General features: G+C 45.0%; 1 protein-coding gene across 3 annotated transcripts in view; it reads right to left on the reverse strand.

The window, feature by feature from the left end:
- The window catches only part of TPD52 (tumor protein D52), a 258,486-nt gene that overhangs the window by 59,104 nt on the left and 175,337 nt on the right, over nt 1-24,045 (reverse strand). Inside the window, exon 3 of one of the 3 annotated variants that reach the window (XM_073679484.1) lies at nt 3,083-3,262. The exons of the other annotated variants lie outside the window; for them this stretch is intronic. Within the exon in view, the coding sequence (XP_073535585.1) occupies nt 3,083-3,262 (180 nt within the window). The remainder of the gene's footprint in view (nt 1-3,082; nt 3,263-24,045) is intronic. 3 annotated transcript variants of the gene reach the window in all.

Consider the following 24,045-nt stretch of genomic DNA (forward strand, 5'->3'; position numbering starts at 1 on the left):
AGTAAGAAGACATCCAGAACGGTAAGCGAATAACATGGGATCCAAACTGAGCTGTCTGCTTATCCCTGTGATAATTCTTACTTTTATAATATTTCTATATATATCCTCAAAAAATATAAATCTGGGGATGGACATCATTGTAGACTGCCCAATGCATCGGACCTTTTTTATTTTTAAATATTTGATTGTTTTTTGTAAAATCCAGAAAATCCCTGACCTCAATGGCTGAGCCAAGTAGGGAGCATAAAGTGCCGTCAGCCCCCCTAGAACTACAGGTCAAAATTTTTGAATCCAGGGCAAGTTTGCTTCATGCAAGTTGTATTGAGTTTAAAGGGAATCTGTCACCCCCTGGGACGCTTTTAAGCTTACTATGGGCTTACACGTGATAAAATTGTTAAACTAGTCCTACCTGTATGCCTCATAGCTGCTGTCGGGGCACAGGAGGCAGGAGCCGCCTGCTGCAGCCCACACTGTGCCCGATGCTAAAGAAAATGAATATTCACTGCTCCCCACGCCCATGGGTGTGGGGAGCAGTGAATATTCAGTTTCCTTAATAGCGCACACAGTGTAGCCACAGCCACGGCTCCTGCTGTGGCTCGGCAGTCACTTGTGCCCGCTATTAAAGACCATGAATATTCACTACAACCCACTCCCATGGGAGTAAGTAGTGAATATTCACGCTCTTTAATAGCGGGCTGCGGCTACACTGTGCGCGCTATTAAGGAGAGTGAATAGTAATTGCTCCCCACGTCCATAGTCCGGGCGTGGGGAGCAGTGACTATTCCGGAAGTTCATCTCACCATGTGAGGGCGCATGGCAGTGACGTCATACGCGGCTCACATGGTGAGATCAGTGCTGGCAGCAGAGCAGGAGCAGAGGGAAGGAAGGTGAGTAGAATTGTTTATTATTTTTGTGTGCAGCGTAATGCGGATGGAGGTGCCATGTATACCAGGAAGAGGGGTGCCATGCATACCAGGATAAGGGGTGGCATGCATACCAGGATGAGGGGTGCCATTCATACCAGGATGAGGGGTGCCATGCATACCAGGATGAGGTATGAGGGGTGCCATGCATATATCTTATAGTCCGAAAAATATGGTAATGTGTTTCATGACGATACTCGCTGTATGTCAGACGGTCGGTTTGGCAACTCTATCACCTAGTGTGCAGCATCGTCTGTCCACACAAACTGTCAGATCAGGCAAAAAAAAAAAATGATATACAGTACAGACCAAAAGTTTGGACACACCTTCTCATTTAAAGATTTTTCTGTATTTTCATGACTTTGAAAATTGTACATTCACACTGAAGGCATCAAAACTATGAATTAACACATGTGGAATTATATAGTTAACAACAAAGTGTGAAACAACTGAAAATATGTCTTATATTCTAGGTTCTTCAAAGTAGCCACCTTTTGCTTTGATGACTGCTTTGCACACTTTTTGCATTCTCTTGATGAGCTTCAAACAGTAGTCACCAGAAATGTTGTTCCCATAATCTTGACGGAGCTCCCAGAGATGCTTTGCACTTGTTGGCTCTTTTGCCTTCAATCTGCGGTCCAGCTCACCCCAAACCTTCTCGATTGGCTTCAGGTCTGGTGACTGTGGAGGCCATGTCATCTGGCGTAGCCCCCCATCACTCTCCTTCTTGGTCAAATAGCCCTTACACAGCCTGGAGGTGTGTTTGGGGTCATTGTCCTGTTGAAAAATAAATGATGGTCCAACTAAACACAAACCGGATGGAATAGCATGCCGGTGCAAGATGCTGTGGTAGACATGCTGGTTCAGTATGCCTTCAATTTTAAATAAATCCCCAACAGTGTCACCAGCAAAGCACCCCCACAACATCACAACTCCTCCTCCATGCTTCACGGTGGGAACCAGGCATGTAGAGTCCATCCGTTCACCTTTTCTGTGTCGCACAAAGACACAGTGGTTGGAACCAAAGATTTCAAATTTGGACTCATCAGACCAAAGCACAGATTTCCACTGGTCTAATGTCCATTCCTTGTGTTCTTTAGCCCAAACAAGTCTCTTCTGCTTGTTGCCTGTCCTTAGCAGTGGTTTCCTAGCAGCTATTTTACCATGAAAGCCTGCTGCACAAAGTTTCCTCTTAACAGTTGTTGTAGAGATGTGTCTGCTGCTAGAACTCTGTGTGGCATTGACCTGGTCTCTAATCTGAGCTGCTGTTAACCTGCGATTTCTGAGGCTGGTGACTCGGATAAACTTATCCTCAGAAGCAGAGGTGACTCTTGGTCTTCTTTCCTGGGGCGGTCCTCATGTGAGCCAGTATCTTTGTAGCACTTGATGGTTTTTGCAACTGCACTTAGGGACACTTTGAAAGTTTTCCCAATTTTTCGCACTGACTGACCTTCATTTCTTAAAGTAATGATGGCCACTCGTTTTTCTTTACTTAGCTGCTTTTTTCTTGCCATAATACAAATTCTAACAGTCTATTCAGTAGGACTATCAGCTGTGTATCCACCAGACTTCTGCACAACACAACTGATGGTCCCAAACCCATTTATAAGGCAAGAAATCCCACTTATTAAACCTGACAGGGCACACCTGTGAAGTGAAAACCATTTCCGGTGACTACCTCTTGAAGTTCATCAAGAGAATGCCAAGAGTGTGAAAAGCAGTCATCAAAGCAAAAGGTGGCTACTTTGAAGAACCTAGAATATAAGACATATTTTCAGTTGTTTCACACTTTTTTGTTAACTATATAATTCCACATGTGTTAATTCATAGTTTTGATGCCTTCAGTGTGAATGTACAATTTTCATAAGCATGAAAATACGGAAAAATCTTTAAATGAGAAGTTGTGTCCAAACTTTTGGTCTGTACTGTATATATTTTTTTTCCTACAAAATTATTGCTACTGTAGATAGAGAAAGAACATGACAAACAGCAAATTAAATCAGTCTCCTGAAAAACGTTTTCCTATATGGAGGCAGCATATCAAAGCTACAGGTCCACCTTTCTGGTGGACGAAATCACACACACTGGAAAAAAAAATGAAAGAATATACTGTACAAGACACAGTTTATTAGATGAAAGTACTTTCACTTCTTACTCACCTGACCGGCAATTGTGTATACAGGCATACATAGAAGCCTGTCAGTGGTGGGGAGAACAGTCTCCTAATGAATACAGCGGACTCATAAACCAGGTGTCCAGTATATTCTTTGATCACTTCTGAGTCAAATAACAGTATTTCTGTTATGGTTTTCGCCATGAGGAAAGCGACCCTGTTGCCCCTGTGTAAGACAGTATATTCACCTATCAGACCATCTTTACAGAGTTGCCCCAATCACTTGTATATCAGATTCTCAGAGAGATCTATGTACGACCCATAAATCTTAAGAACTCATTTACATAGTAAGGAAAATGTGTATTTCTCTGGAATAAGACATCGGATCGCAGATATTTAGGTATCATTTTATTCAACTCTCTATGACCTACATGTCCATATAGACAACTTACGAGGGTTGATCCTAATGAAAGATTCCCTTTAAGTAAATAAAATTCTATACAAATAGTACTGAATGTCCAAGTTAGAAACGGACAATGTCCTTAGCATATATGCCTTAGGGAATCTCCACTGTGTGTACAGGACAGGTGCATAATAGTGTTGAGCGAGCATGCTCGACACTGATCGGTACTCGCACAAGCATCACGCTACTCGGGATGTTCGGCGAGCACCGAGCATTTCCGGGTTACTCCGGCGGGAGCTCGGGTCTCCGCCCTGCATGTTTGGCGCTCTTTACAGAGCCAATGAACATGCAGGGATTGCCAGCCAGTCACTGTAATGCCGCAGCCATGTTGTTTGTGGGCATTACAGTGATTGGCTGGCCGCACAGCGTCACCTCGAGTATTTAAAATCGGGCGCCGCCATCTTGGACACAGTCGCTCCGGATCAGACAGTGTAGGGACAGCACTGCTGATTTAGGGAGAGATATATCCTGCGAAATAGTTAGTGTAGGGTCTGTAAAGGCTGCCAGAACAAACAAACAGTCCTTCTCAGGACTAATATCCATCCCAGATACCAGGCAGGCAGGCTGTATAGGAGACGCAGTGGTTATACCAGCAAACGCTGCATTACAGTCCTGTGTGCTCCTGTTGCTGAAATTGCTGGACTTAGCTCCAGGTCTCGGGGGCCAGGAAAAATCCTTTTTTTTCATCTAAATCCTCTTTTTTTTCCCTCCTTCACACTGTACAAATACCCGTCTTATTAACCTTCATGGGAGATTTTAACATCCCAATTGGCGATCCTCTTTCCCAATCTGCCGCTCACCTTTTATCACTAACCTCCTCCTTCGGCCTTTCACAGCTTGCTAATTCTCCTACACATGAAGACGGGAACACATTGGACCTGATCTTCTCCCGGCTTTGCTCAGTACATGACTTTACTAACTCTCCCCTTCCACTGTTTAACCATAATCTTCTTTCATTCTCTCTCAAGAACTGTGACTCTACTCAAGACCCCTCCACTTTCCACACTTATAGAAATATACGTGCCATTAACACCCAGAAATTTATGAAAAAGTTGCAATCATCATTGGCCCCAATCTCCTCCTTCTCATGTCCCGACTCTGCATTAAAGCATTATAACGAAATAATGCTATGCGCCCTGGATGAAGCCGCACCTTCTACACAAAGAACAATTCGGCATAGACAGCGACAACCCTGGCACACACCTCAAACACGTCTTCTCCAGCGGTGTTCCAGGTGCGCTGAAAAGCTGTGGAGAAAATCTAATCTGCCCGAAGATTTCCTCCATTATAAATTTATGCTGAAAACATAACTCTGCCCTTCACCTCTCCAAACAAACCTACTTTAACAACCTCATAATCTCACTTTCCAATAATCCTAAACGACTCTTTGACACATTTCATTCTCTCCTCAATCAAACAGCACAGGCCCAGATCACCGACCTCAGAACAGACAATCTGGCCAATTATTTCAAAGAAAAAATTGACCATATCCGACAGGAAATTTTCTCCCAATCCCCAAACGTTTTGCATGCTCTCCCCCGCTACATTGTATCTTGCTCACTTTCTGATTTCGAACCAGTTACGGAAGACGAAGTGATCAGGCTCCTTGCATCTTCTCGCCCTACCACCTGCACCAGTGACCCTATTCCCTCACATCTCCTTCAGTCCCATGCTCCAGCTGTCACCACTCACCTAACTAAAATTTTCAACCTCTCCCTCTCATCTGGTATCTTTCCCTCTTCTTTTAAACATGCCAGCATACATTACTTAAAAAACCATCCCTTGACCAGAACTGCACGGCCAACTACAGACCTGTTTCCAATCTTTCCTTTATCTCTAAACTCTTGGAACGCCTGGTCCATTCCTGTCTAATCCGCTATCTCTCAGACAACTCTCTTCTTGACCCTTTACAATCTGGTTTCCGCTCTTTACATTCTACTGAAACTGCCCTCACTAAAGTCTCTAATGATCTACTAACAGCTAAATCTAATGGTCACTATTCCCTGCTGATTCTCCTGGATCTCTATGCAGCATTCGACACTGTGGATCACCAGCTCCTTCTCTCTATGCTCCGCACTGTTGGCCTCAAGGACACTGTTCTCTCTGTGTCTTTCGCCGGCTCCTCCTCCTCCTCTCTCCTTCCCCTTACTGTAGGGGTTCCTCAATGTTCAGTCCTAGGCCCCCTGCTTTTCTCCTTATACACCGCTCCCATTGGACAAACAATCAGCAGATTCGGTTTTCAGTACCATCTCTATGCTGATGACACCCAATTATACACCTCTGCTCCGGACATCACCCCTGCATTACTACAAAAGACCAGTGATTGTCTTTCTGCTGTGTCTAACATTATGTCCTCCCTCTGTCTAAAACTGAATCTGTCAAAAACTGAACTACTCGTATTTCCTCCCTCCACTAACCAACCTGTGCCCGATATTGCCATTTCCGTTTGAGGCTCATCCATTACTCTCCAGCAACAAGCCCGCTGTCTTGGGGTCATTTTTGATTCAGATCTTTCCTTCACTCCTCACATCAAATCACTTGCTCGTTCATGTCATCTACACCTCAAAAACATCTCAAGAATCAGGACTATTCTCACCTTGACTCGGCAAAAACTCTTACTGTCGCTCTTATTCATTCTCGTCTGGACTACTGCAACTCTCTACTTATCGGGCTCCCTCTTACTAAACTCTCCCCTCTCCAATCCGTCCTTAACGCAGCAGCCAGGATCATATTCCTCACCAACCGCTACACCGATGCCTCTTCCCTGTGCCAGTCATTGCATTGGTTACCCATCCAATATAGAGTTCAATTTAAGCTTATCACGCTTACCCACAAAGCGCTCCATGCTTCAGTACCCCCCTACATCACCTCCCTTGTCTCAGTCTACCACCCTATACGTGCCCTCCGTTCTGCCAGTGACTTAAAACTTAAATCCTCCATAATCCGAACTTCCCACTCCAGTCTCCAAGATTTCTCGCGTGCTGCGCCAATTCTTTGGAATGCATTACCCAGGACAGTTCGATTAATTCCCAATACCCACAGTTTGAAGCGGACCCTAAAAACCCATTTCTTTAGACTGGTGTATCGCCTCCACACACTATCTGTCCGTCCCAGTTTTCCCCCATATTAAAATCTTCTTCAATTTCAGGTTCATACCAACCATGCACATAATAGCCTCGGTCAGGACTGCACACATACTGGCAGGCGACCAGTCCATGTATTATTTATCCTATATAGTATATCAAGGCTGCATTATACAATATATGTACATTCTACGTTTTGTGTCTCCCCCATTTACTCAGACTGTAAGCTTGCGAGCAGGGCCCTCACTCCTTTCGATATGAGATATGGTTATTCTGTATTGTTTGTTTGTATAAGGCCCCCCTAAAATTTGTAAAGTGCTGCGGAATATGTTGGCGCTATAAAAATAAAAATTATTATTATTATTAAATCTCTGTATTATCCTGCTTTTGCCATTTTTTGCCGTAAAGAAAAACAGTAGTAGTGTCTCCTGATTGTTCAGACACAAATATATCTGTTGAAAATAGTCTGGTATACACCAGTAAATTATAACAGTGGTTTTGCTGTTCCACGGTAAAATATCTCTATTATCCTACTTTTGGCATTTTTTGCCATAAAAAAAAAATAATAGTGTCTCCTGATTGTTCAGACACAAATATATCTGTTGAAAATAGTCTGGTGTAGGCCCGAGAAATACAAGTGTGGTTTTGCAGTTCCACGGGTCAAATCTCTCTGAATTATCCTGCTTTTTTTGTTGTAAAGAAAAACAGTAGTGTCTCCTGATTATTCAGACACAAATATATCTGTTGAAAATAGTCACACAGAAGTGTGATTTTGCAGTTCCACGGTTCAAACCTCTGTATTATCCACTTTTGGGCCGTTTGTATCTAAAAAAAAAACAGTTTGAGTGCGTCGCTCACTGTTCAGCCGCAAATATATCCATTTAAAATTTTCTGGTATACCCCACTAAACAATAACTGTGGTTTTGCCATTCCACGGTAAAAAAATCTCTATTATTCAGCTTTTAGTATTTTTTCCGTAAAGAAAAACAGTAATAGTTTCTCCCTGATTGTTCAGATTGTTTAAAAGAGTCGGGTGTAGGCCAGAGAAATAGAACTGTGGTTTTCCTCTTCCACGGTTCTAATCTACTTTATATTACCCTTTTTCCATTAATAGTGCGAGTGTAAGCCATTTTACTTCCTTTACAATGGGCAAGGCGCGTGGCAAGGGACGTGGAACTGGACGTTCTGGTGATGGTGCGTGCAGAGGACGGGGCTGTGGCCAAGGTGAAAATGTGCCACAACCAACAGCCACATCTTCTCGCTCCCACTTCTTGACCGAATTACTAGGGAAGCACAGAACAACACCAGTATTGCGAACTGATCAGTGTGAACAGGTTATTAATTGGATAGCAGATAATACTTCCAGTTACCTGGGCACCACCACCTCCGGGTCTGTCTTCCACACGGTCAACTCTAAGTAGCCGTGAGTCTCGACCGCATACTCTTCCTCACCCTGATGCCCTTCCTCCAACCATGCCGAGTGTCGTCAGACAGCAACTGATCCCAACACTTGGATACTCTGAAGAGCTGTTCACTGGTCACAATTTATCACAAGAGGTGGACGATGACGAGACACAATTGCCAGGAAGTGAGGAGGAGGATCGTGATGCGCAAGTGGAAGAGGAGGTGGTGGTGGATGATCTAGTAACTGACCCAACGTGGCAGGAGGACATGCAGAGCGAGGCCAGCAGCACACAGGGTGAGGGAGGCAGAGTACCCCAACAGGCAGGAAGAAGCAGTGTGGTGGCCACACACAGAAGGCGGGCAACAGTTCCCCGTAACACCAACACGAGGGACGTTGCCAGTACAATCGGTAGGTCTTCCAGAGTCTGGAATTTTTTTAAAGACTCTGCTGATAACCCCAAAAAGGCCATTTGTACCACCTGCCATGCCAGCATCAGCAGGGGTGACAAAACTACCAGCCTGACCACCACCAGCATGATCAGGCACATGGCAGCAAAGCACCCGACTTTCTGGGGCGAACCCCAGGGTGCACGACCAGTGTCATCGGGTGTCACCACTGCTTCTTCCGCTGTTGTGCGTGCAATAGAACCCCCTGTTGTGTGTGCAAGGCAATCCCCTGTCCATACTGCATGCAAAGATGCCCCCTCCTCTCAGTCTTCACTTGTTATGGCAGTTTCTCAAGAAACAGCAACAACGTCCACGTCCCACCGCAGCGTTCAATTGTCCATATCCCAGACCTTTGAACGAAAGCGGAAATTCGCAGCCAACGCCCCACAGGCCATAGTCCTAAATTCGCACATTTCACGACTGCTTGCGTTGGAAATGCTGCCTTTTAGGCTGGTGGAGACGGAATCCTTCCGCAACCTTATGGCGGTGGCCGTCCCTCGGTACTCGGTCCCCAGCCGACACTATTTTGCCCGGTGTGCCATCCCCGCACTACACAAGCACGTGTCCCAAAACATCTGCCGTGCCCTCAACAACGCAGTTACTGGGAGAGTCCACCTGACAACGGACACGTGGACAAGTGCTTGTGGCCAGGGACGGTACATCTCCCTGACGGCACAGTGGGTAAACATAGCCGGGACCCAGTCGGACCTTGGGACGGAACACATCCTCCCCACACAGAGGATTGCGGGCCCTATGTCCGTCAGAGTTGCCCCCACAGTGTACAGCTCCCGCGCATCACCCTCCTCCTCATGTTCAGCCTCCATCTCAGATATCACCACATCAGTTACAAGCTGGAAGCACTACAGTACTGCCTCCGCCAAGCGGCAACAGGCTGTGCTGAAACTCATAAGCTTAGGTGAGAAACCTCACACTGCTTGTGAGTTGTGGACAGCTGTGAAAGAGCAGGCAGATCTGTGGCTGAGACTGCTGAACCTACATCCCGGCATGGTCGTGTGTGACAATGGCCGTAACCTGGTGGCGGCTCTGAGGCGAGGCAAGATCACACACGTACCATACCTGGCTCATGTGCTTAACCTCGTGGTTCAGCGGTTTCTTAAATCGTACCCCGAGTTGCCAGATCTGCTCGTCAAAGTACGCTGTCTGTCAGCTCATTTTCGCAAGTCAGCTACAGCTTCCGCCGCCCTTGCTGTGTTGCAGCAGCGTTTGCAGCTTCCGGCACACCGACTGGTGTGTGATGTTCCCTCCACATGTTGCAAAGGATTTGTGAGCAGAAGAGAGCAGTTGTGGAGTACCAGCTGCAACAAGGCCGTTGATATTCAGGTCAGACTCCACACATAAGACCTCAGGAGTGGACCTGGATGTCTGACATATGTACCATCTTGACAAACTTTGAGGAGTCCACCAAGATGGTGAGTGGCGATGACACCATCATTAGAGTCAGCATTCCACTTGTCTGTCTTTTGCAACGCTCTCTGCAGAGAATTAAAGAGGAGGCATTGCAGCCAGAGTATGATGAGATGGATGAAGAAGCCGTAGCGGTCGATTACACACAGCCCAGCCTCATCTCATCCTAACGTGCATTGGGGGACAATGAGGGAGAGGAGGAGGAGGAGGAAGAACAGGAGCTTGTATCATGTGCTGTAGATGGTAGTACCTGTACAACGGTCATACTGTCGATTCAGCGTGGGTGGCCTGAGGACAGGGGGGAGGAGGAGGAGAACATGGTCAGTCGTCATCTTGGTGAGGACACGGAAGTCTTGCCCGTTACCAGTCTGGCACGCATGGCTGACTTTATGTTGCGCTGCCTTAACCGTGACCCTCGCGTTGTCAAAATGTTGGGTGACAGTCATTACTGGTTGGTGACACTTTTAGACCCCTGCTACAAGGAGAACTTTCACTCTCTTATTCCTGAGGTGGAGAGGTCTACAAAAATGGGGCAGTACCAGAAGGCCCTTGCTGCAGAACTGTTAAAAAAATTCCCATCTGAACACACTAGCGGCAGAGGTCACAGTTCATTGCCCAACCAAGGCATACATGCGAGAGAGACGCAACTCCAATCCAGCAGAGGCAGGGGAACACTGTCAATGTTTTGGAACAGTTTTCTGAGACCCTCCCTTCGGACAGACCCTGAGGCGCGGGGTACTCTCACAAGGAGTGGAAAGTTTCAAAAGATGGTCAGGGAGTACCTTGCCGACCGTACCAGCGTCCTCCGTGATTCCTCTGTGCCTTTTAATTATTGGGTATCCAAGCTGGACACTTGGAGTGAACTCGCTCTGTACGCCTTGGAGGTCCTGGCCTGCCCTGCCGCTAGCGTGTTATCAGAGCGTGCTTTTAGTGCCGCTGGGGGAATTATAACTGATAAGCGCACTCGCCTGTCAACTGACAATGCTGACAAGCTGACCCTTATCAAAATGAACAAGGGCTGGATTGGGCCAGACTTCTCATCACCACCAAATGACAGCTGAGTAACAAAGTCAAAGCAACTGTGTTATTTCGGGAGGTGTATTCACATGCACCGCTTCACACCCACACATGGGTATACGCTTCCTCATTTCGGCTGTTTTATGTTCTTCTCCTTATCCTCAGCCTCCACCACCACTATACCACCAGGGTGACCGTGGTCCGTGTTGCCATTATTGAAAGTTCCTCCGTCCTTATTTTTGTCAGCTTTTGCTTGGAAGGCATAAGCAAAGACTATGGGAGACCCACTCCCCAATAATGGGAATAATATTTTTAAGATGCTGTACTGTATGGCTCTTGGAAGGGGCATTAAAAGAGTCTTGTTAAGCTACTGCGACCTCCACCACTTTTCCGAGGGGCATTAAAACAGTCTTGTTAGGCTACTATGACCTCCACGTCTCTTCCAAGGGGCATTCAAACCGTCTTGTTAAGCTACTGTGACCTCCACGTCTCTTCAAAGGGGCATTAAAAGCGTCTTCTTAAGCCACTCTGAACTCCACAGCTCTTCCAAGGGGATTTGAAATGTTGTTTTTAATTACCTCTAACCTCCACGACTCTTCCAAAGGGCATTGCATTTCCTCCTAATTTTAGTCAGCTTTTGCTTTTCAATGCAAAGGCGAAAACTAAAGTAGACCCTCCCCAATAATGGGTAGAAGGTTTTTAGTATGCTGTAATCCACGTCTGTTTCAAGGGGCATTGCAGTTACTCATAATTTTTGGAAAACCTTCCATTCACTGCTTAGGCCAACAGTGTACAGGAGACCCAGTTGCTATAAATGGAAAAAACGGTTTAGTTAAGGCCCTCTGACCTCCTCATCCATCATTTATCACCTGAAGCTTTGTTTTAACGGGAGTCATAGAACTGGGATAGTAGCAGGAAAACATCCAGCAATCCTCGGAGAAGGTAGGATATGCGCCAAAACGCTGACCACCTCAGGCCTAGCCGCTACTACATATATGAGCTTGCATTCCAAGAAAACAAAGCAGATGCTAACTTCTATCATCATCATCATGGTCCTCACCTTGGCACTCTCAACTCCCCTGATGGAGAAGCCAGGGCCCACCGGAGGAGTCTGGTTCTCTGGTGGGCTCATCCAATGCTGCCCTAAAGCAGGCCGGGCTAAGAAAAGTGTGTGGGGGGATGTTCCAAGGAGAAATAGGGGAGGCTGGGGACCGTTTATGGACACCCAGCTGCCCCCAGGCGGCTGGGGACCGTGTGTGGACACCCGGCCGCGGGGCGGCTGGGGACAGAGTATGGACACCCGGCCGCCTCCTGGCGGCTGGGGACCGAGTGTGGACACCCGGCCGCCGGGCCGCTGGGGACCGAGTATGGATACCAGGCCGCTAACGCAGCCATGATGTGGTGGCCAGATTCCGCCTCCACATGCCTAAAAGGCCCAATTTCAAGTGCAAGCAAGCAGTATGATATTGCAGCCTGGGGGTGGGTGGGTGGTTGGCTGCATATTTGCGCTTGCATTGCAAGGAATGGGAAAGGTACAATTGAACACTGCCCTGGGACAAGAACTTGCACGGGGATAGTTGCAAGTCTGCATCTTCTGATGCGGCATGGATGACTTCTGATGGGCACACTTTTAGGCAGTGACCTGGGTGTCAGAGATGCTTCCAGGGGTCTTCCCCATGCTGTTCCCATGTCTTTTCAGCACTGTATGCATGTGTCACACAGCACATGGCCAGATAAGGTTGTAAAATGTTAAAATGACATTTCCCGGTGAATGCATTTGTCACGGTTGAAAGCAATACAAAATTGCAAAAACGCATAAAAAAATGCTACTTGTGAACATAGCCCAAGGTGTGGAGGAGTATTTTTTTGGGGGGTTATTTATTTTACCTTATACACAAGTCTTTACCCTGGAAAGGAACTTCCTTAACATATTTCACAGGAAAGCAGGTTCAGTTTCGTTTTTGAACGTTTTATTGTGAGCCCTTAAAAGTGGCTTAATACCTCTGACCACGTTGTTGACAGCAGTGACCTGGGGGTCAGAAATGCTTCCCCATGCTGTCCCCATGTCATGTGAGCACTGTCACTATCGTTTTGGGCACTTGTTAGGCTTTTAAAAGACTGCCGAGGGTGTCGCCGCAAAAATGCTCGGGTCTCCCATAGACTAACATTGGGCTGGTTGCTCAGGTCGAACACCCGAGTATCACGGCGAGCTCGGCCCGAACTTCGAGTACCCAAGCATTTTAGTGCTCGCTCAACACTAATAAGGATATAAAGAAAGTTTATGGCTTGACAGACTGGTGCAACCACCAGGGATTCCTAGACGATACAATCCCCCAACACTGCCCCGTATCAGTCTTGCTTGAACGGCTCTTTTAAGTTGCTTATAATAAAAGAGTGACCGCCACTGTGTACACAATCTGTATGGCAGAAAACTGGGGGAAGGATAGATATGACCTTACTTTACAAGACAAGCAAAATCTGGGATCCACTCTGTATGACCACGGGAGGCTGTGGATCCCTACAGGCAAACTTTAAAGGAGGGTTTACCATGTAACTCAGGCGGATGCGAGTCACAGATCCAGTGACCTGCCCTGAAGAACAGGGAACAGAGTTACGATCCATAAGCTGCAACCTGCAAGTACAAAGCGTCCACAGCCAAGAATGGAGAGACGACTGTGTATAGAAGGAAACACGTTGTTCACATTTATACAAAGTACAGATCAATCAGACTCACCATTCACTGAAGCAATTCGGGATAAGTTACATGACTGATAACCTACTCCCAGTTTAACATAGCAAGTTGGAAATCATCATACATTCACATAAAATATAGAAAAGTTATGCATTCATGGTATTTAGATCTCCAACTTTCGCACGTGCACAAACTCTGTGCTGCACGACATATGCGACTATACATATAGATCACACATAGGAATAACCAAATATAGGTTTACAGACCTAATATATATGAATAGTGAATATGGTGTCCACAAAAAGCTGGGTTCCAATACTGTACCTCTGTGTGCCTTGAATTTAACATGCAAATTGCCTCTTTTGAGGACTAGAACTCTAGCACCACCTATTGGAAGTAGCAATCCTAAAAGTCAATATCGACCTCTTAACAAGCCTTGCTAAATGACTTAAGATAAAAGCCAAACCAGAATCTCAATTTACAGACACGGTGTTTCCCCTCATCAGTGCAATGTATGAGATAGGATTTGGTTAGGTGAGAAGCTTAAGACTGAGATCTAAGGGGCAACATTTCTCCTTGTGGAGAGTGACAAGCCAGGCCTGGCATGTCAGAGTGAGAAGATTAATATGCCATGCATGCTCCTCAGCGGCACAAAGTACGGAGTCGGAAAGTGTGAAATTTCTACTATTCTGGCGCAAACCTTAGTAAAAAAAAAAACTGCTCGTTATTCAGTGACACAACTACCTTCCACCACGTCTAGGATTTAGTAATATTAAGGCTGAACAGGGAAATCCCATTATGCCAAAAAACCCAAAGAAAGCATTATAAAAAAAATGATCAGGAATAGTGCGCCCTCTAGAGGCTGTAAAGGGGAAGTGCACTAGCAGGTAAGATTTATATATAATAAATATACAGATATGGTGGATGAATGGTCTCCTCAAAGACGTTTAGGAGGTTCCACTGTACATACAAAGTATAGCGCATATAGTACAAAAAAAACACTTTTGCATTAGTGAAAACCTGAAGTTTGCATTAGTGAGTCTGGTAGCAAAACAGGGAACAGCCGGTTAAATAAAGAACCCTTCGCATGAGCCGATAAATGGCCGAACACTCATTCACAATCGTTACCAATGATCCACTGCAAAACGCTCATTCATCGGGTGAGTGGATGGCTTAAGCACGCCAAAAGAGTCATGGTTGTCAAAATAATAAACAGGAGACGTACCGCTGACAATCTGCAAACTATAAGTGGAGAAGAGGATTGTATTAAAGGGAACCTGTCAGCAGGTTTTTGCTCTTTAATCTGAGAGCAGGATGATATAGGGTAGAGAGACAGTCCAAGAATCTGTCACTTTCTCAGCAGCTTGATGTAGTTTCAATACAATCAGTGTTTTAATCAGCAGGAGATCACTGCATGACTAGGTGTCTCATGCCTTCTAGTCAAGTGCTCAGCGTAACCCCGCATCCATCTCTGACTGGCTGTTTTCTGTCAATGTACAGTGTACATAGGAAGCTGCCAACCAGTGGTGTGGTCGGAGTATACACAGCTCAGTATTCTCACCACTTCTACATCTACCACAGAGAAAGTGATGCATCGCTGGAATCAGGCTTTTACTCTACATCATGCCGGTCTCAGATTCCATAGAAAAACCTGCTGAGAGATTCCCTCTAACAGTCCCTATATAATATGCACTGGCACTGCACTGTAAAATGGCCTTAAGCAAGCATCAATCAATAGGTGTGTCATTGATTGGTAGATTTCTGCACATAACGAATGCCAATGTAAACCCACCTTAAAGAAGTTGTGCAGGAATATAGTAGTCCGGACTTATTCTTACGGTGGTTAAGATAGCCTTATTAAAACTTGGGCCAGTTACAGCTGCAATTTGGGGAAATGACTGGCTCGCTGTGCTTGTCTACAAAGTGGAGGAGTGCAGGACCTGCTTGCTATTTACATGGACTAGGTTGGTCAGTAAATCAGAAAATAAATAGTGCATCCATTTTTTCCCACTCAGACCATTGGTCTGTTTGGAAAATCATCTAGGTGTGTAGCAGCTGCTGTCATGGATTGCAGATCAATTTCTACAATTATCCAGAGATCCTGAGAACTTGGGCTCCAGCTAAATGGAGCGGATGTCGATCATGCGCACTGCCATTCCATTCACTCTTATGGGAGTGAAGATCAGCTGAGCGCTCCGCAGCCTCCTTCTTCTCATTTTCTTTCCTCCATCTCACATATCTTCCCTACCTGATCTATCACAATAAATGACATCATGGTTTCACCTGTACCGGAAATCCGCTGCCTTGTCGTAACCCTTGACTTTGCCCTGTCCTTCAATCCACACATCCAAACTCTCACCACTTCCTGCCGCCTCCAACTCAAAAATATTTCCAGAATCCGTCCTTTCCTCAACCCTCAATCTACTAAAATGCTTGTGCATGCCCTCATCATCTCCTGCCTCGACTACTGCAGCATCCTCCTCTGTGGCCTCCCTGCTAGCACTCTGGCACCTCTCCAGTCTGTCCTTCGCTCTGCTGCACGATTAATACACCTTTCTCCTCCGCAAATTCCTTCACTGGCTCCCAATTGCACAGCGTATCCAGTTCAAACTACTAACACTGACCTACAAAGCCATCCATAATCTGTCTCCTCCATACATCTCTGAACTAATCTCCCGATATTTTCCCTCACGTAATATACGTAATCTCCAGTCCTCCCAAGACCTCCTTCTCTCTTCCACACTTATTCGTTCCTCACCCAATCGACTCCAAGACTTCTCCCAAATATCCCCTATCCTCTGGAAAACCCATATCTTCAAGAAAGCGGACAGCCTGCAATGACCCTGCTGCCGCCTCACCACCATCAGACCTGCTGCAACCCCCCAACCTACTGTCTCCTTCCCCATCATCCAGAGGAATTTAAGCCAGCAAGGGCGGGGTCCTCTTCCCTCTGTACCAGTCTATCATTATTAGTTATTATTTATATAGCACCATTGATTCCATGGTGCTCTCCATGAGAAGGGATGACATACAAAATACAGATATAAAATTAGAATGAACTAATAATAAAAATTATTATTATTTTTATTAGTTTGTTCATTCTAATTTTATATCTGTATTTTGTATGTAATCCCTTCTCAGAGAGCACCATGTAATCAATTGTACTACATAAATAATAATAATAATAAATAATCTCCAGCGCACCCATTAAGATTAAATAGAGGGATAATGCACATGTTGGACCTCCACTTTATTCAGGAGCAGCTTTTCAGAGCCCAAGTTCTTGGGATCACTGGGGGCCATGGCAGTCGGATTCCCAAGGATCAGAAAGTTAACCCCTATCCAACAGATAGGGGGATACTCTATCCCACAGATAGGGGATAGCTTTTAAACTTAAGAATACCCCTTTAAAAAGGACAGGTCATCAATATTATATGCCCAGACAACTCTTTTAAAGACAACTCTGAGTTGAAAATGAAGGAATTATCTGCCACTTACTGATCAACTTCACCAGGTCATGTCCTGGTAACGTTGAGCATAGGTGGGAGAGCAGCTCAGCAGGAGGTACAGCACAAAGGATCTTCATGCCAGGAAACCCTCGAGAGCGTCGTACAGTAATACCATTGTCTACATGCAGGAATGACTGGAATATCCTTGTAACCCACACACAGGTGTGTTCAACCTGACAGAAAACAAGGCCAGGTATTAAGATATTTCCATATATCAAGAAAGAAATCACAGGTGCCAGTACATACCTCGGGTGACCCCATCAGCAGCCACATGACATCCACACAAAGCATTTAATCCCTGCAGAACAGTCAAGAGGAGTTCAAGCGAGCTAAAGCCTAACAGTCAGCGACTGGCATCCTACGCTCATACAAGGTACTGAATAGAATAATTTCATCATAAAATAAGGAACCCGACTGTCTGAGAGACGTTAGAGGTGGCGGATCTTCAAAAGTGTATTGAAGTGTCCAGAGCCAACAGTAGATGTTCGGCAAAAGAAGCCAAGTTTCAACAAGCCAGATTCTTTTTACTACCAGGAGATAAGCACCAACAGAGTAAATGTGCAAGTATTCTCCAAAGGAACAGGGCGGCAAGCCACTGCCAGATTGAGAAGAAAAGGATGAGACTACCTGACCGGAAAGAGTCAGGAGGACCTAATACACCATAGATGGTTGCACGTAACACTGAAATCAGTGGCTTCAGCCGATCTATATCTAGCGTTTATGACCAGTGTATTGGCAACTTTTCGCTCAGTTGACAGTCTCTCAATTTTCTTTTTTCTGCATTTCTATTTCGTTACATGTTGAACAGAATACCATGGCCAGTTCTACCAACCAGTCAACGGTAAGAAGCATCAAGTAGGGGGTGAAATCGGAAACTGAACAGGTTTTCAAAGAGCCTTGTGGTAGATACTTAGGTAGTATCCTCAATGAATGGAGTAAGGTTGAGGCAAAATTATTTCTGTAGTAGGATAGACTGCAAAATACAGCACTTCTTGGCCAACACAGAAAAATCTGCAAAAAACAACCAATTCAGAGCCCAAGAACAGTTCTAGTAATGAGTCATACACCTAGGTTTATTCCTTCTTAAAAGGTTTCTCCAAATTTGGGGACGTGATTATTTTTCTTAAATGCATGCATTTGGAGCTAAAAATGATTTTTGCAATTAAGTTTCATTAAAAATTTGGAATGGTTTGGCTTTTACAGGCTCTTTGCTTCTCTGCACATTCAACGTTCATGTGGTCTGTAGTCATAAATCAGCTGAGAGGAGCTCAGAAAAGAAAGATAAAAGTTACAATCTCCCTGTCAGACCATCAGTGAGCTGACTTCTGACTCCTAATTAACTCATTCTGCAGCCAGTAATATAAAGTGCAACACAAAGGGTATAAAAGGAAAGCTGCTACATTTTTAACTAAACTCCTTTGCAAAAATTCTTTTTAACCCCACCTACATACATTTAAAATATAAATAAAATAATTCCTCACTGCTTTAAAGTGTTATTACCCTTTAAAAAATAAGGAGATATTACTAGGATCGGTGAACATTCACTGACTCACACAATGAGGGCACAGTAGCCAACAATTTGGAATTTGTCCAAAATTTTTGAGAATAATTCCAGAATATTCAGCCATGTTTCGGTTCAAAATGCTACTGTAAACCCAGCGCAAAAGTGGGTGCAGTTTGATATTTTTGGGTGTTCGGGTTGTAGTCCTATGGTACAGGACTTAAACGACCCCAAATGCTGGTTAACCCCTTGTGTTAGTTTTCGCTCCTCGCAAAGGTCCTATTCAGACGGGTGGCACCACATATATCCCCAAATATTGGTTCTCTGAACTCCCAACTAGTTTATCCCTTATACACAGCGAAAAACAACCAGAGGCTCTGCTGCGTTGCTATGAATCCAATTTGGGAAAGAAAGAAGTGAAGACTCATCTCGTCCACAGCTCCTGGGCTGAAGTTACTTTTAAGAATCAGTGTGAAAAGACTCACAACAAACAGGTCTCTGGAGGATTACGGCGCTGCCTGTTGCTCAGCAAGTGCTTCTTTACTTTGGATTTATTCTGGCAGTGCACACAATGGGCGAGATGACAAAATGTCACAAGACTTGTTGGGAACGTGCAGCAGCTGCAGTGTACGCTCGCTCACACAGGTAGTGATGATGGTGGATTGACTCAATCACGGAGCTCCACTTATTTGCTGTCAATATCTCTTCTGTTCCCTGCTGCGCTGACCCGGCCGCCGCTGACAGATCTTGTGTGCAGTTCATTTAACGTGTAAAGAGGAACGCTGCGCGGCGTGAAAGGCTCTCATGTGCTCACCTTACCTGAGGGTGTTGTTGGCAACAGATGTTGGCCTGAAAACATGTTTGTGTTCCCTTCATGACCTCTGTACTGAAATATAGAGCCTGCATGGAGAATCAGACCTGAATCAGTGTCTATCCACAATAGGAACGATAGCACCGATCGGCCTGGGAAAATAATGCAAGAGCTACCGCTGTATAATGGCAGTGGCACAATTTGTAAGAATCAGGGGAATGCAACAGCATGACAATATTAAAGGGGTTCTCCACTTTGAAGAGTTCCTTGACAATAAACCTATCATGCAGTATCCCCCTGCTAGGTCCTGAAGAATCAGTGCTGAAAACCTGGGAATAAGCAGTCAATTTCGCTGTAGCGCCACCACAGGAGAATTTATACATTACAGCTCCTCCAGAGCGAGATGCTCTGTGTAACCGATCACCACTCTGAAAGACAGATGCGGATCCTGAACAGAAAATCCGACATGGTAACTCAGAATTATATAAAATGTTGGATGAAAAATGGGCATTTTTGAACTGGACAACCTTTTATTAATGGGTCCAGGGAGGTGAAAAAAATAAAATAAAAATAAACCTTCACGACCACAAAGTGCAAAGCTGCTGTGCTAACCACTGAGCCACCGTGCTAGTAATCTAGAAATACCTGGGGACCACCTATAAGGGAAAAACAAAGGGGAAAGTAATGGATCACTAAGAAGCAGATGGTATAATATGTCAAGTACTAATAGGAGAGGATGAATGGAATTTTTCATTTTGGAGATAGAGTGCATGGTACTTTCATTCCTGGAACAACCTTTGATAGAAAAGCCAAATCCCTTAAAAAATCCGGAGAGGACGACAAAATATCCAGAGTGTACCATCAGAAAACTACGGGTGGAGAATGTACAGGGGGATACATACATATCATCTTGGAAGATGACCTTTGCAATTAATCAATTTCACTAATAAGACATAAAAGCCTGTCATGAAGTAGCCAAACTGTATACGACGTTCAACAGCCCAAAATAATTTGATGGGGTACGCAAGTGAAGCTGAAAAGTTAAACTTTAACCCATTGAACCTTGGTTTCCACGTGAGATGTTAAAGGACTGTTCATATTGATTATGGGTCAGGATGAGAGATCTACCAACAAACATCTACTGTCTACGTTGCATTTTACATGATGTATATAATACGGTAACCCAAGGATGTGATTGCTCAGTATCTCTGTATGTACAGAAAGCTAAGCTCAGGAACCATGGAGACATGAAAGACAAACAGCCATGTCTCAGATTGCATGGCCGGATGACTGTTTCTGTGTCAAGCACTTGACAGGTCTAATCCTCTGGCACTATGTGCACAGATCAGGGTTCAGTAGGTACAGGCTTCTCTCAGCACCAGGATGATGCCCGGTGGATTACATGGCCGCCTGCGTGTGTGTTGCTCCTGTAATAGAGCCAGGTGTAGGTGGATGGAGAAGACATTACAGAAATCTTAAGAACTGTTTGACAATGAGATAGCCACATTACAGATCCAGCTTTCAGTCCTGGAGTCCCTTTACACAGGCAGATTATCTGCCCGTAATGAGCCATGATCGATGATAGAGGAAGTCGATGCCGCTTGCTACCTTTCATGATCACGAGGAAGTGCCCGCGAGCGGTCATATGATTCTCCTGAAAACAGCAAAAAGAAGGAACAATGTGCTGCCAACCTACCATAACTTTCTAAATGACAGATTTCTCATTTGTCATTGTGCGAGATATACTTGGCATTGATCAGGAAAGCAGAGTCATACAAAGGCCAGTTCAGGGAGATCACCACCTGTGTAAAAGGGTCTATACTTAATGCTTTCATTTACATTAGGGGAGGTGTCATCAGAAAGAGATTTATTCTTTAAATTCAATTTTTATGTTAAATGCATTTTTCAAAATAATATCATTAATGTGTTTTAAAATTTTTCACATCACTATATTTATTAAAATAAAACAAGCCAGAAATATTGCATTTTTCCCGCTGGCCCGGAAGACTCATACTCCCTGTTCTGTGCAGAAAAGATTTTCAGCTGTCTCATTATCACATCAGGATTACAATGACTGATAACTCCTCTATATACAGGAGCTACTATTTACAGTAGGTGATGTTAGAGCTCACCTCCTCCCCCTCTCTGCACAAGGACCTTTTCCTATATCGGAGAATGCGGAGATTAGAAGCTCAGATAATACTTCTAGTCAAATAGGGTTTGAGTCACTTCATTGTGGGTAATTTCCATGTGTCCACCAGTAAGCAAGGATCCTAATATGGCCCATATGAGGATTGTTTACTCACCATAAAATCCCTTTTCTCGTAGTCTTCACTGGGGTGCCACCTGGAGGCTGACACTATTAATGCAACCAATTGAAAATTGGCCCCTCCTCACCAGACTATACCTTGCCTGCTACCACCAGGCTCCTCAGTTTAGTAAAAAAGCAGTGAGAAAGCCAAAGAAATTAAAGCAGGAAGAGAAAAATAATGCAACTAAGGGTGGGAGTTGTGTCCTCCAATTAAGCCTACGAGAAAGGGATTTTACAGTAAGTAAAAATTTCTTATTTCTTGTTCAACATATTTAGGGACACAGTAACCGTGGGACGTCCCAAAGCAGTCCCATTGAAAAAACTTAAACAGTATACAGGCACCAGAGAACACTTTCCACCGTTTCTCAACAAACTGGAGAGATCTCTCTGATCAGCACAAAAGGGGGAAGCAAAGGATGGCTGGACTCCTAAAGGTCAACTAGATTCCAGGGAATGATATGGTGGCGATGAGTTTTCTCTGCCCAAGCAGGCAGTTCTGACCTCTGGCCTAAAAGATAAATAAAGCTGTACAGGATAGCCAAAGCAGGAACTTGCTTCTGAATTGCGGACCCAACAGTCCTGCACATAAAGTAAATGACCAAAAAGAAATTGGGTAGAAGAGGACAACCCTGGGAAAGGTCTGTCTGGATAATATGGGAGATGTCTCGGGGCATCTACCACGATGAACGAGAGTTCTGGACTTCAACTAGAGAATTCTAAGCAAATCGGCATCCAAAATACTCAGCCCAAGCTGGGAAAGGAAAATCCTGCCCTAATAAGGAAAGACCAAGATTCCTTTGGAAAATGGAAAGGCCCAGATGTCTGCTCTGACCCGTCACCCACTGGGAAAGCTCTATTGTAGGCAGTAGGCCACTTGGGAGACCCTTAGAGGCCTAAGATCTCCACACGCCCTGGAGGTCCAAGAAACGTATCAGAAGTCGATTGTCTGAACTACCAGTCTTAACCCTCAAATTAGACGAATATGGCCAGCTTTTCCCTGGGAGGTGAAAAGATGAAAGCACTGCTAGTACTCTGCTATCCAGATCTCAAGGACAGATGACAAGGACTAGGATAAGGTTGAGACCGAGACAGCATAAAGGATGAAACCAAGTACTGAACTAGCCGTCTCAAAGGCAAGCCTCAATAGCTACTCAATACATCTAAAAAATACTACCCTACTCAGAAAGCATCAATCCTGGTGTATCCTGATCAATGGTCTCCTATCGGCTGAAGAAGCCTAGATGAGAGAAAGCCACCTGCATCCTACACTAACCAAGGAAAATATTTGCTGGGTGAGTCCACGGCCCCACTATCAGTATTTGTTCAGTATTCAGTCAGTATTTTTTCTCAGGAGTGGGAAACAAAATCAGGTGAGGAACAATCAGAGAAAAGGTGTAATAGAAACAAGTCACCAATTCTGCATTTATCACCAACTCCTGGTTTTAGCTCCCACTCCTGAGAAAAAATACTGACTGAATATTGACCAAATGCTGATAGTGGGGCCGTGGCCTAAGTCAGTAACCCCTGCCTCTGGAATTACAGGCAATATTCCTACTAAAAGCTAAAATCATCAATTAAAAGGAAGCCCTTGTCCTTCAGCAGAAAGGCTGGAACTAGGCTACTTGGACTGCTTAAGGGATGCACTAAGCTGAGAGGTCTCTTCCCGACACAAAAATACTGGCTCGAAGTTGAAGAAGTGCACAGAAGTCCTGCGACTGCACCAAACCGGAAAGTCCTTGTCTATAGGCCTGAGTCACCTAGGATGGGATCAGAGACCTGTTGTTCACTCAAAATACCCCCTACTAAAGGGTTTCAATTAGCTGGACAGACTCACCCAGCACAAAGCCTAGGTACCCCCTGGTTTATGCGCCAAATGACCTACTAAGCAGTCCCCCTGGGCAGCGACTCGCCTTGTATAGTAGTCCAGGTACCTGCATGATCAGCCACAGGACTCGCTTGTCGTGATGGCATGCTGAGAAAAAATAAATGGTCAGGAAAACGGCTGTACACCATGCCAAACAGAGTCTCAGTTAACCTGACTGACTCTACTCTGACAAGGCATTTGCCCTGGGAAGTGGTCAGGTCCTCTCAGTACTGATTACCTGATACCTTCAGCCGAGGAGTCTGAGTCCGATGGTGTGACGCTTCAAGGGAAGAGATCAGAGTACTGACTGACATCCTATTACAATTCCTCCTGTGAGGGATCTCGCTTTCATTTGAACTGGCTAAGGTAAGTGGAAAGAGCACCTCCTGGTTTGCTTTCATGCTCGCTTGTGCGAGAAGACCTAAAAATGAGAGAAGACACTGGTTAAAGGTCAGACTCAATCTGACTACAGTCAGGTTCGT

The sequence above is a fragment of the Phyllobates terribilis genome, unplaced genomic scaffold (genome assembly GCF_046119375.1).
Source record: "Phyllobates terribilis strain yellow unplaced genomic scaffold, ASM4611937v1 Scaffold_4__5_contigs__length_816908805, whole genome shotgun sequence".
NCBI lineage: Eukaryota > Metazoa > Chordata > Amphibia > Anura > Dendrobatidae > Phyllobates > Phyllobates terribilis.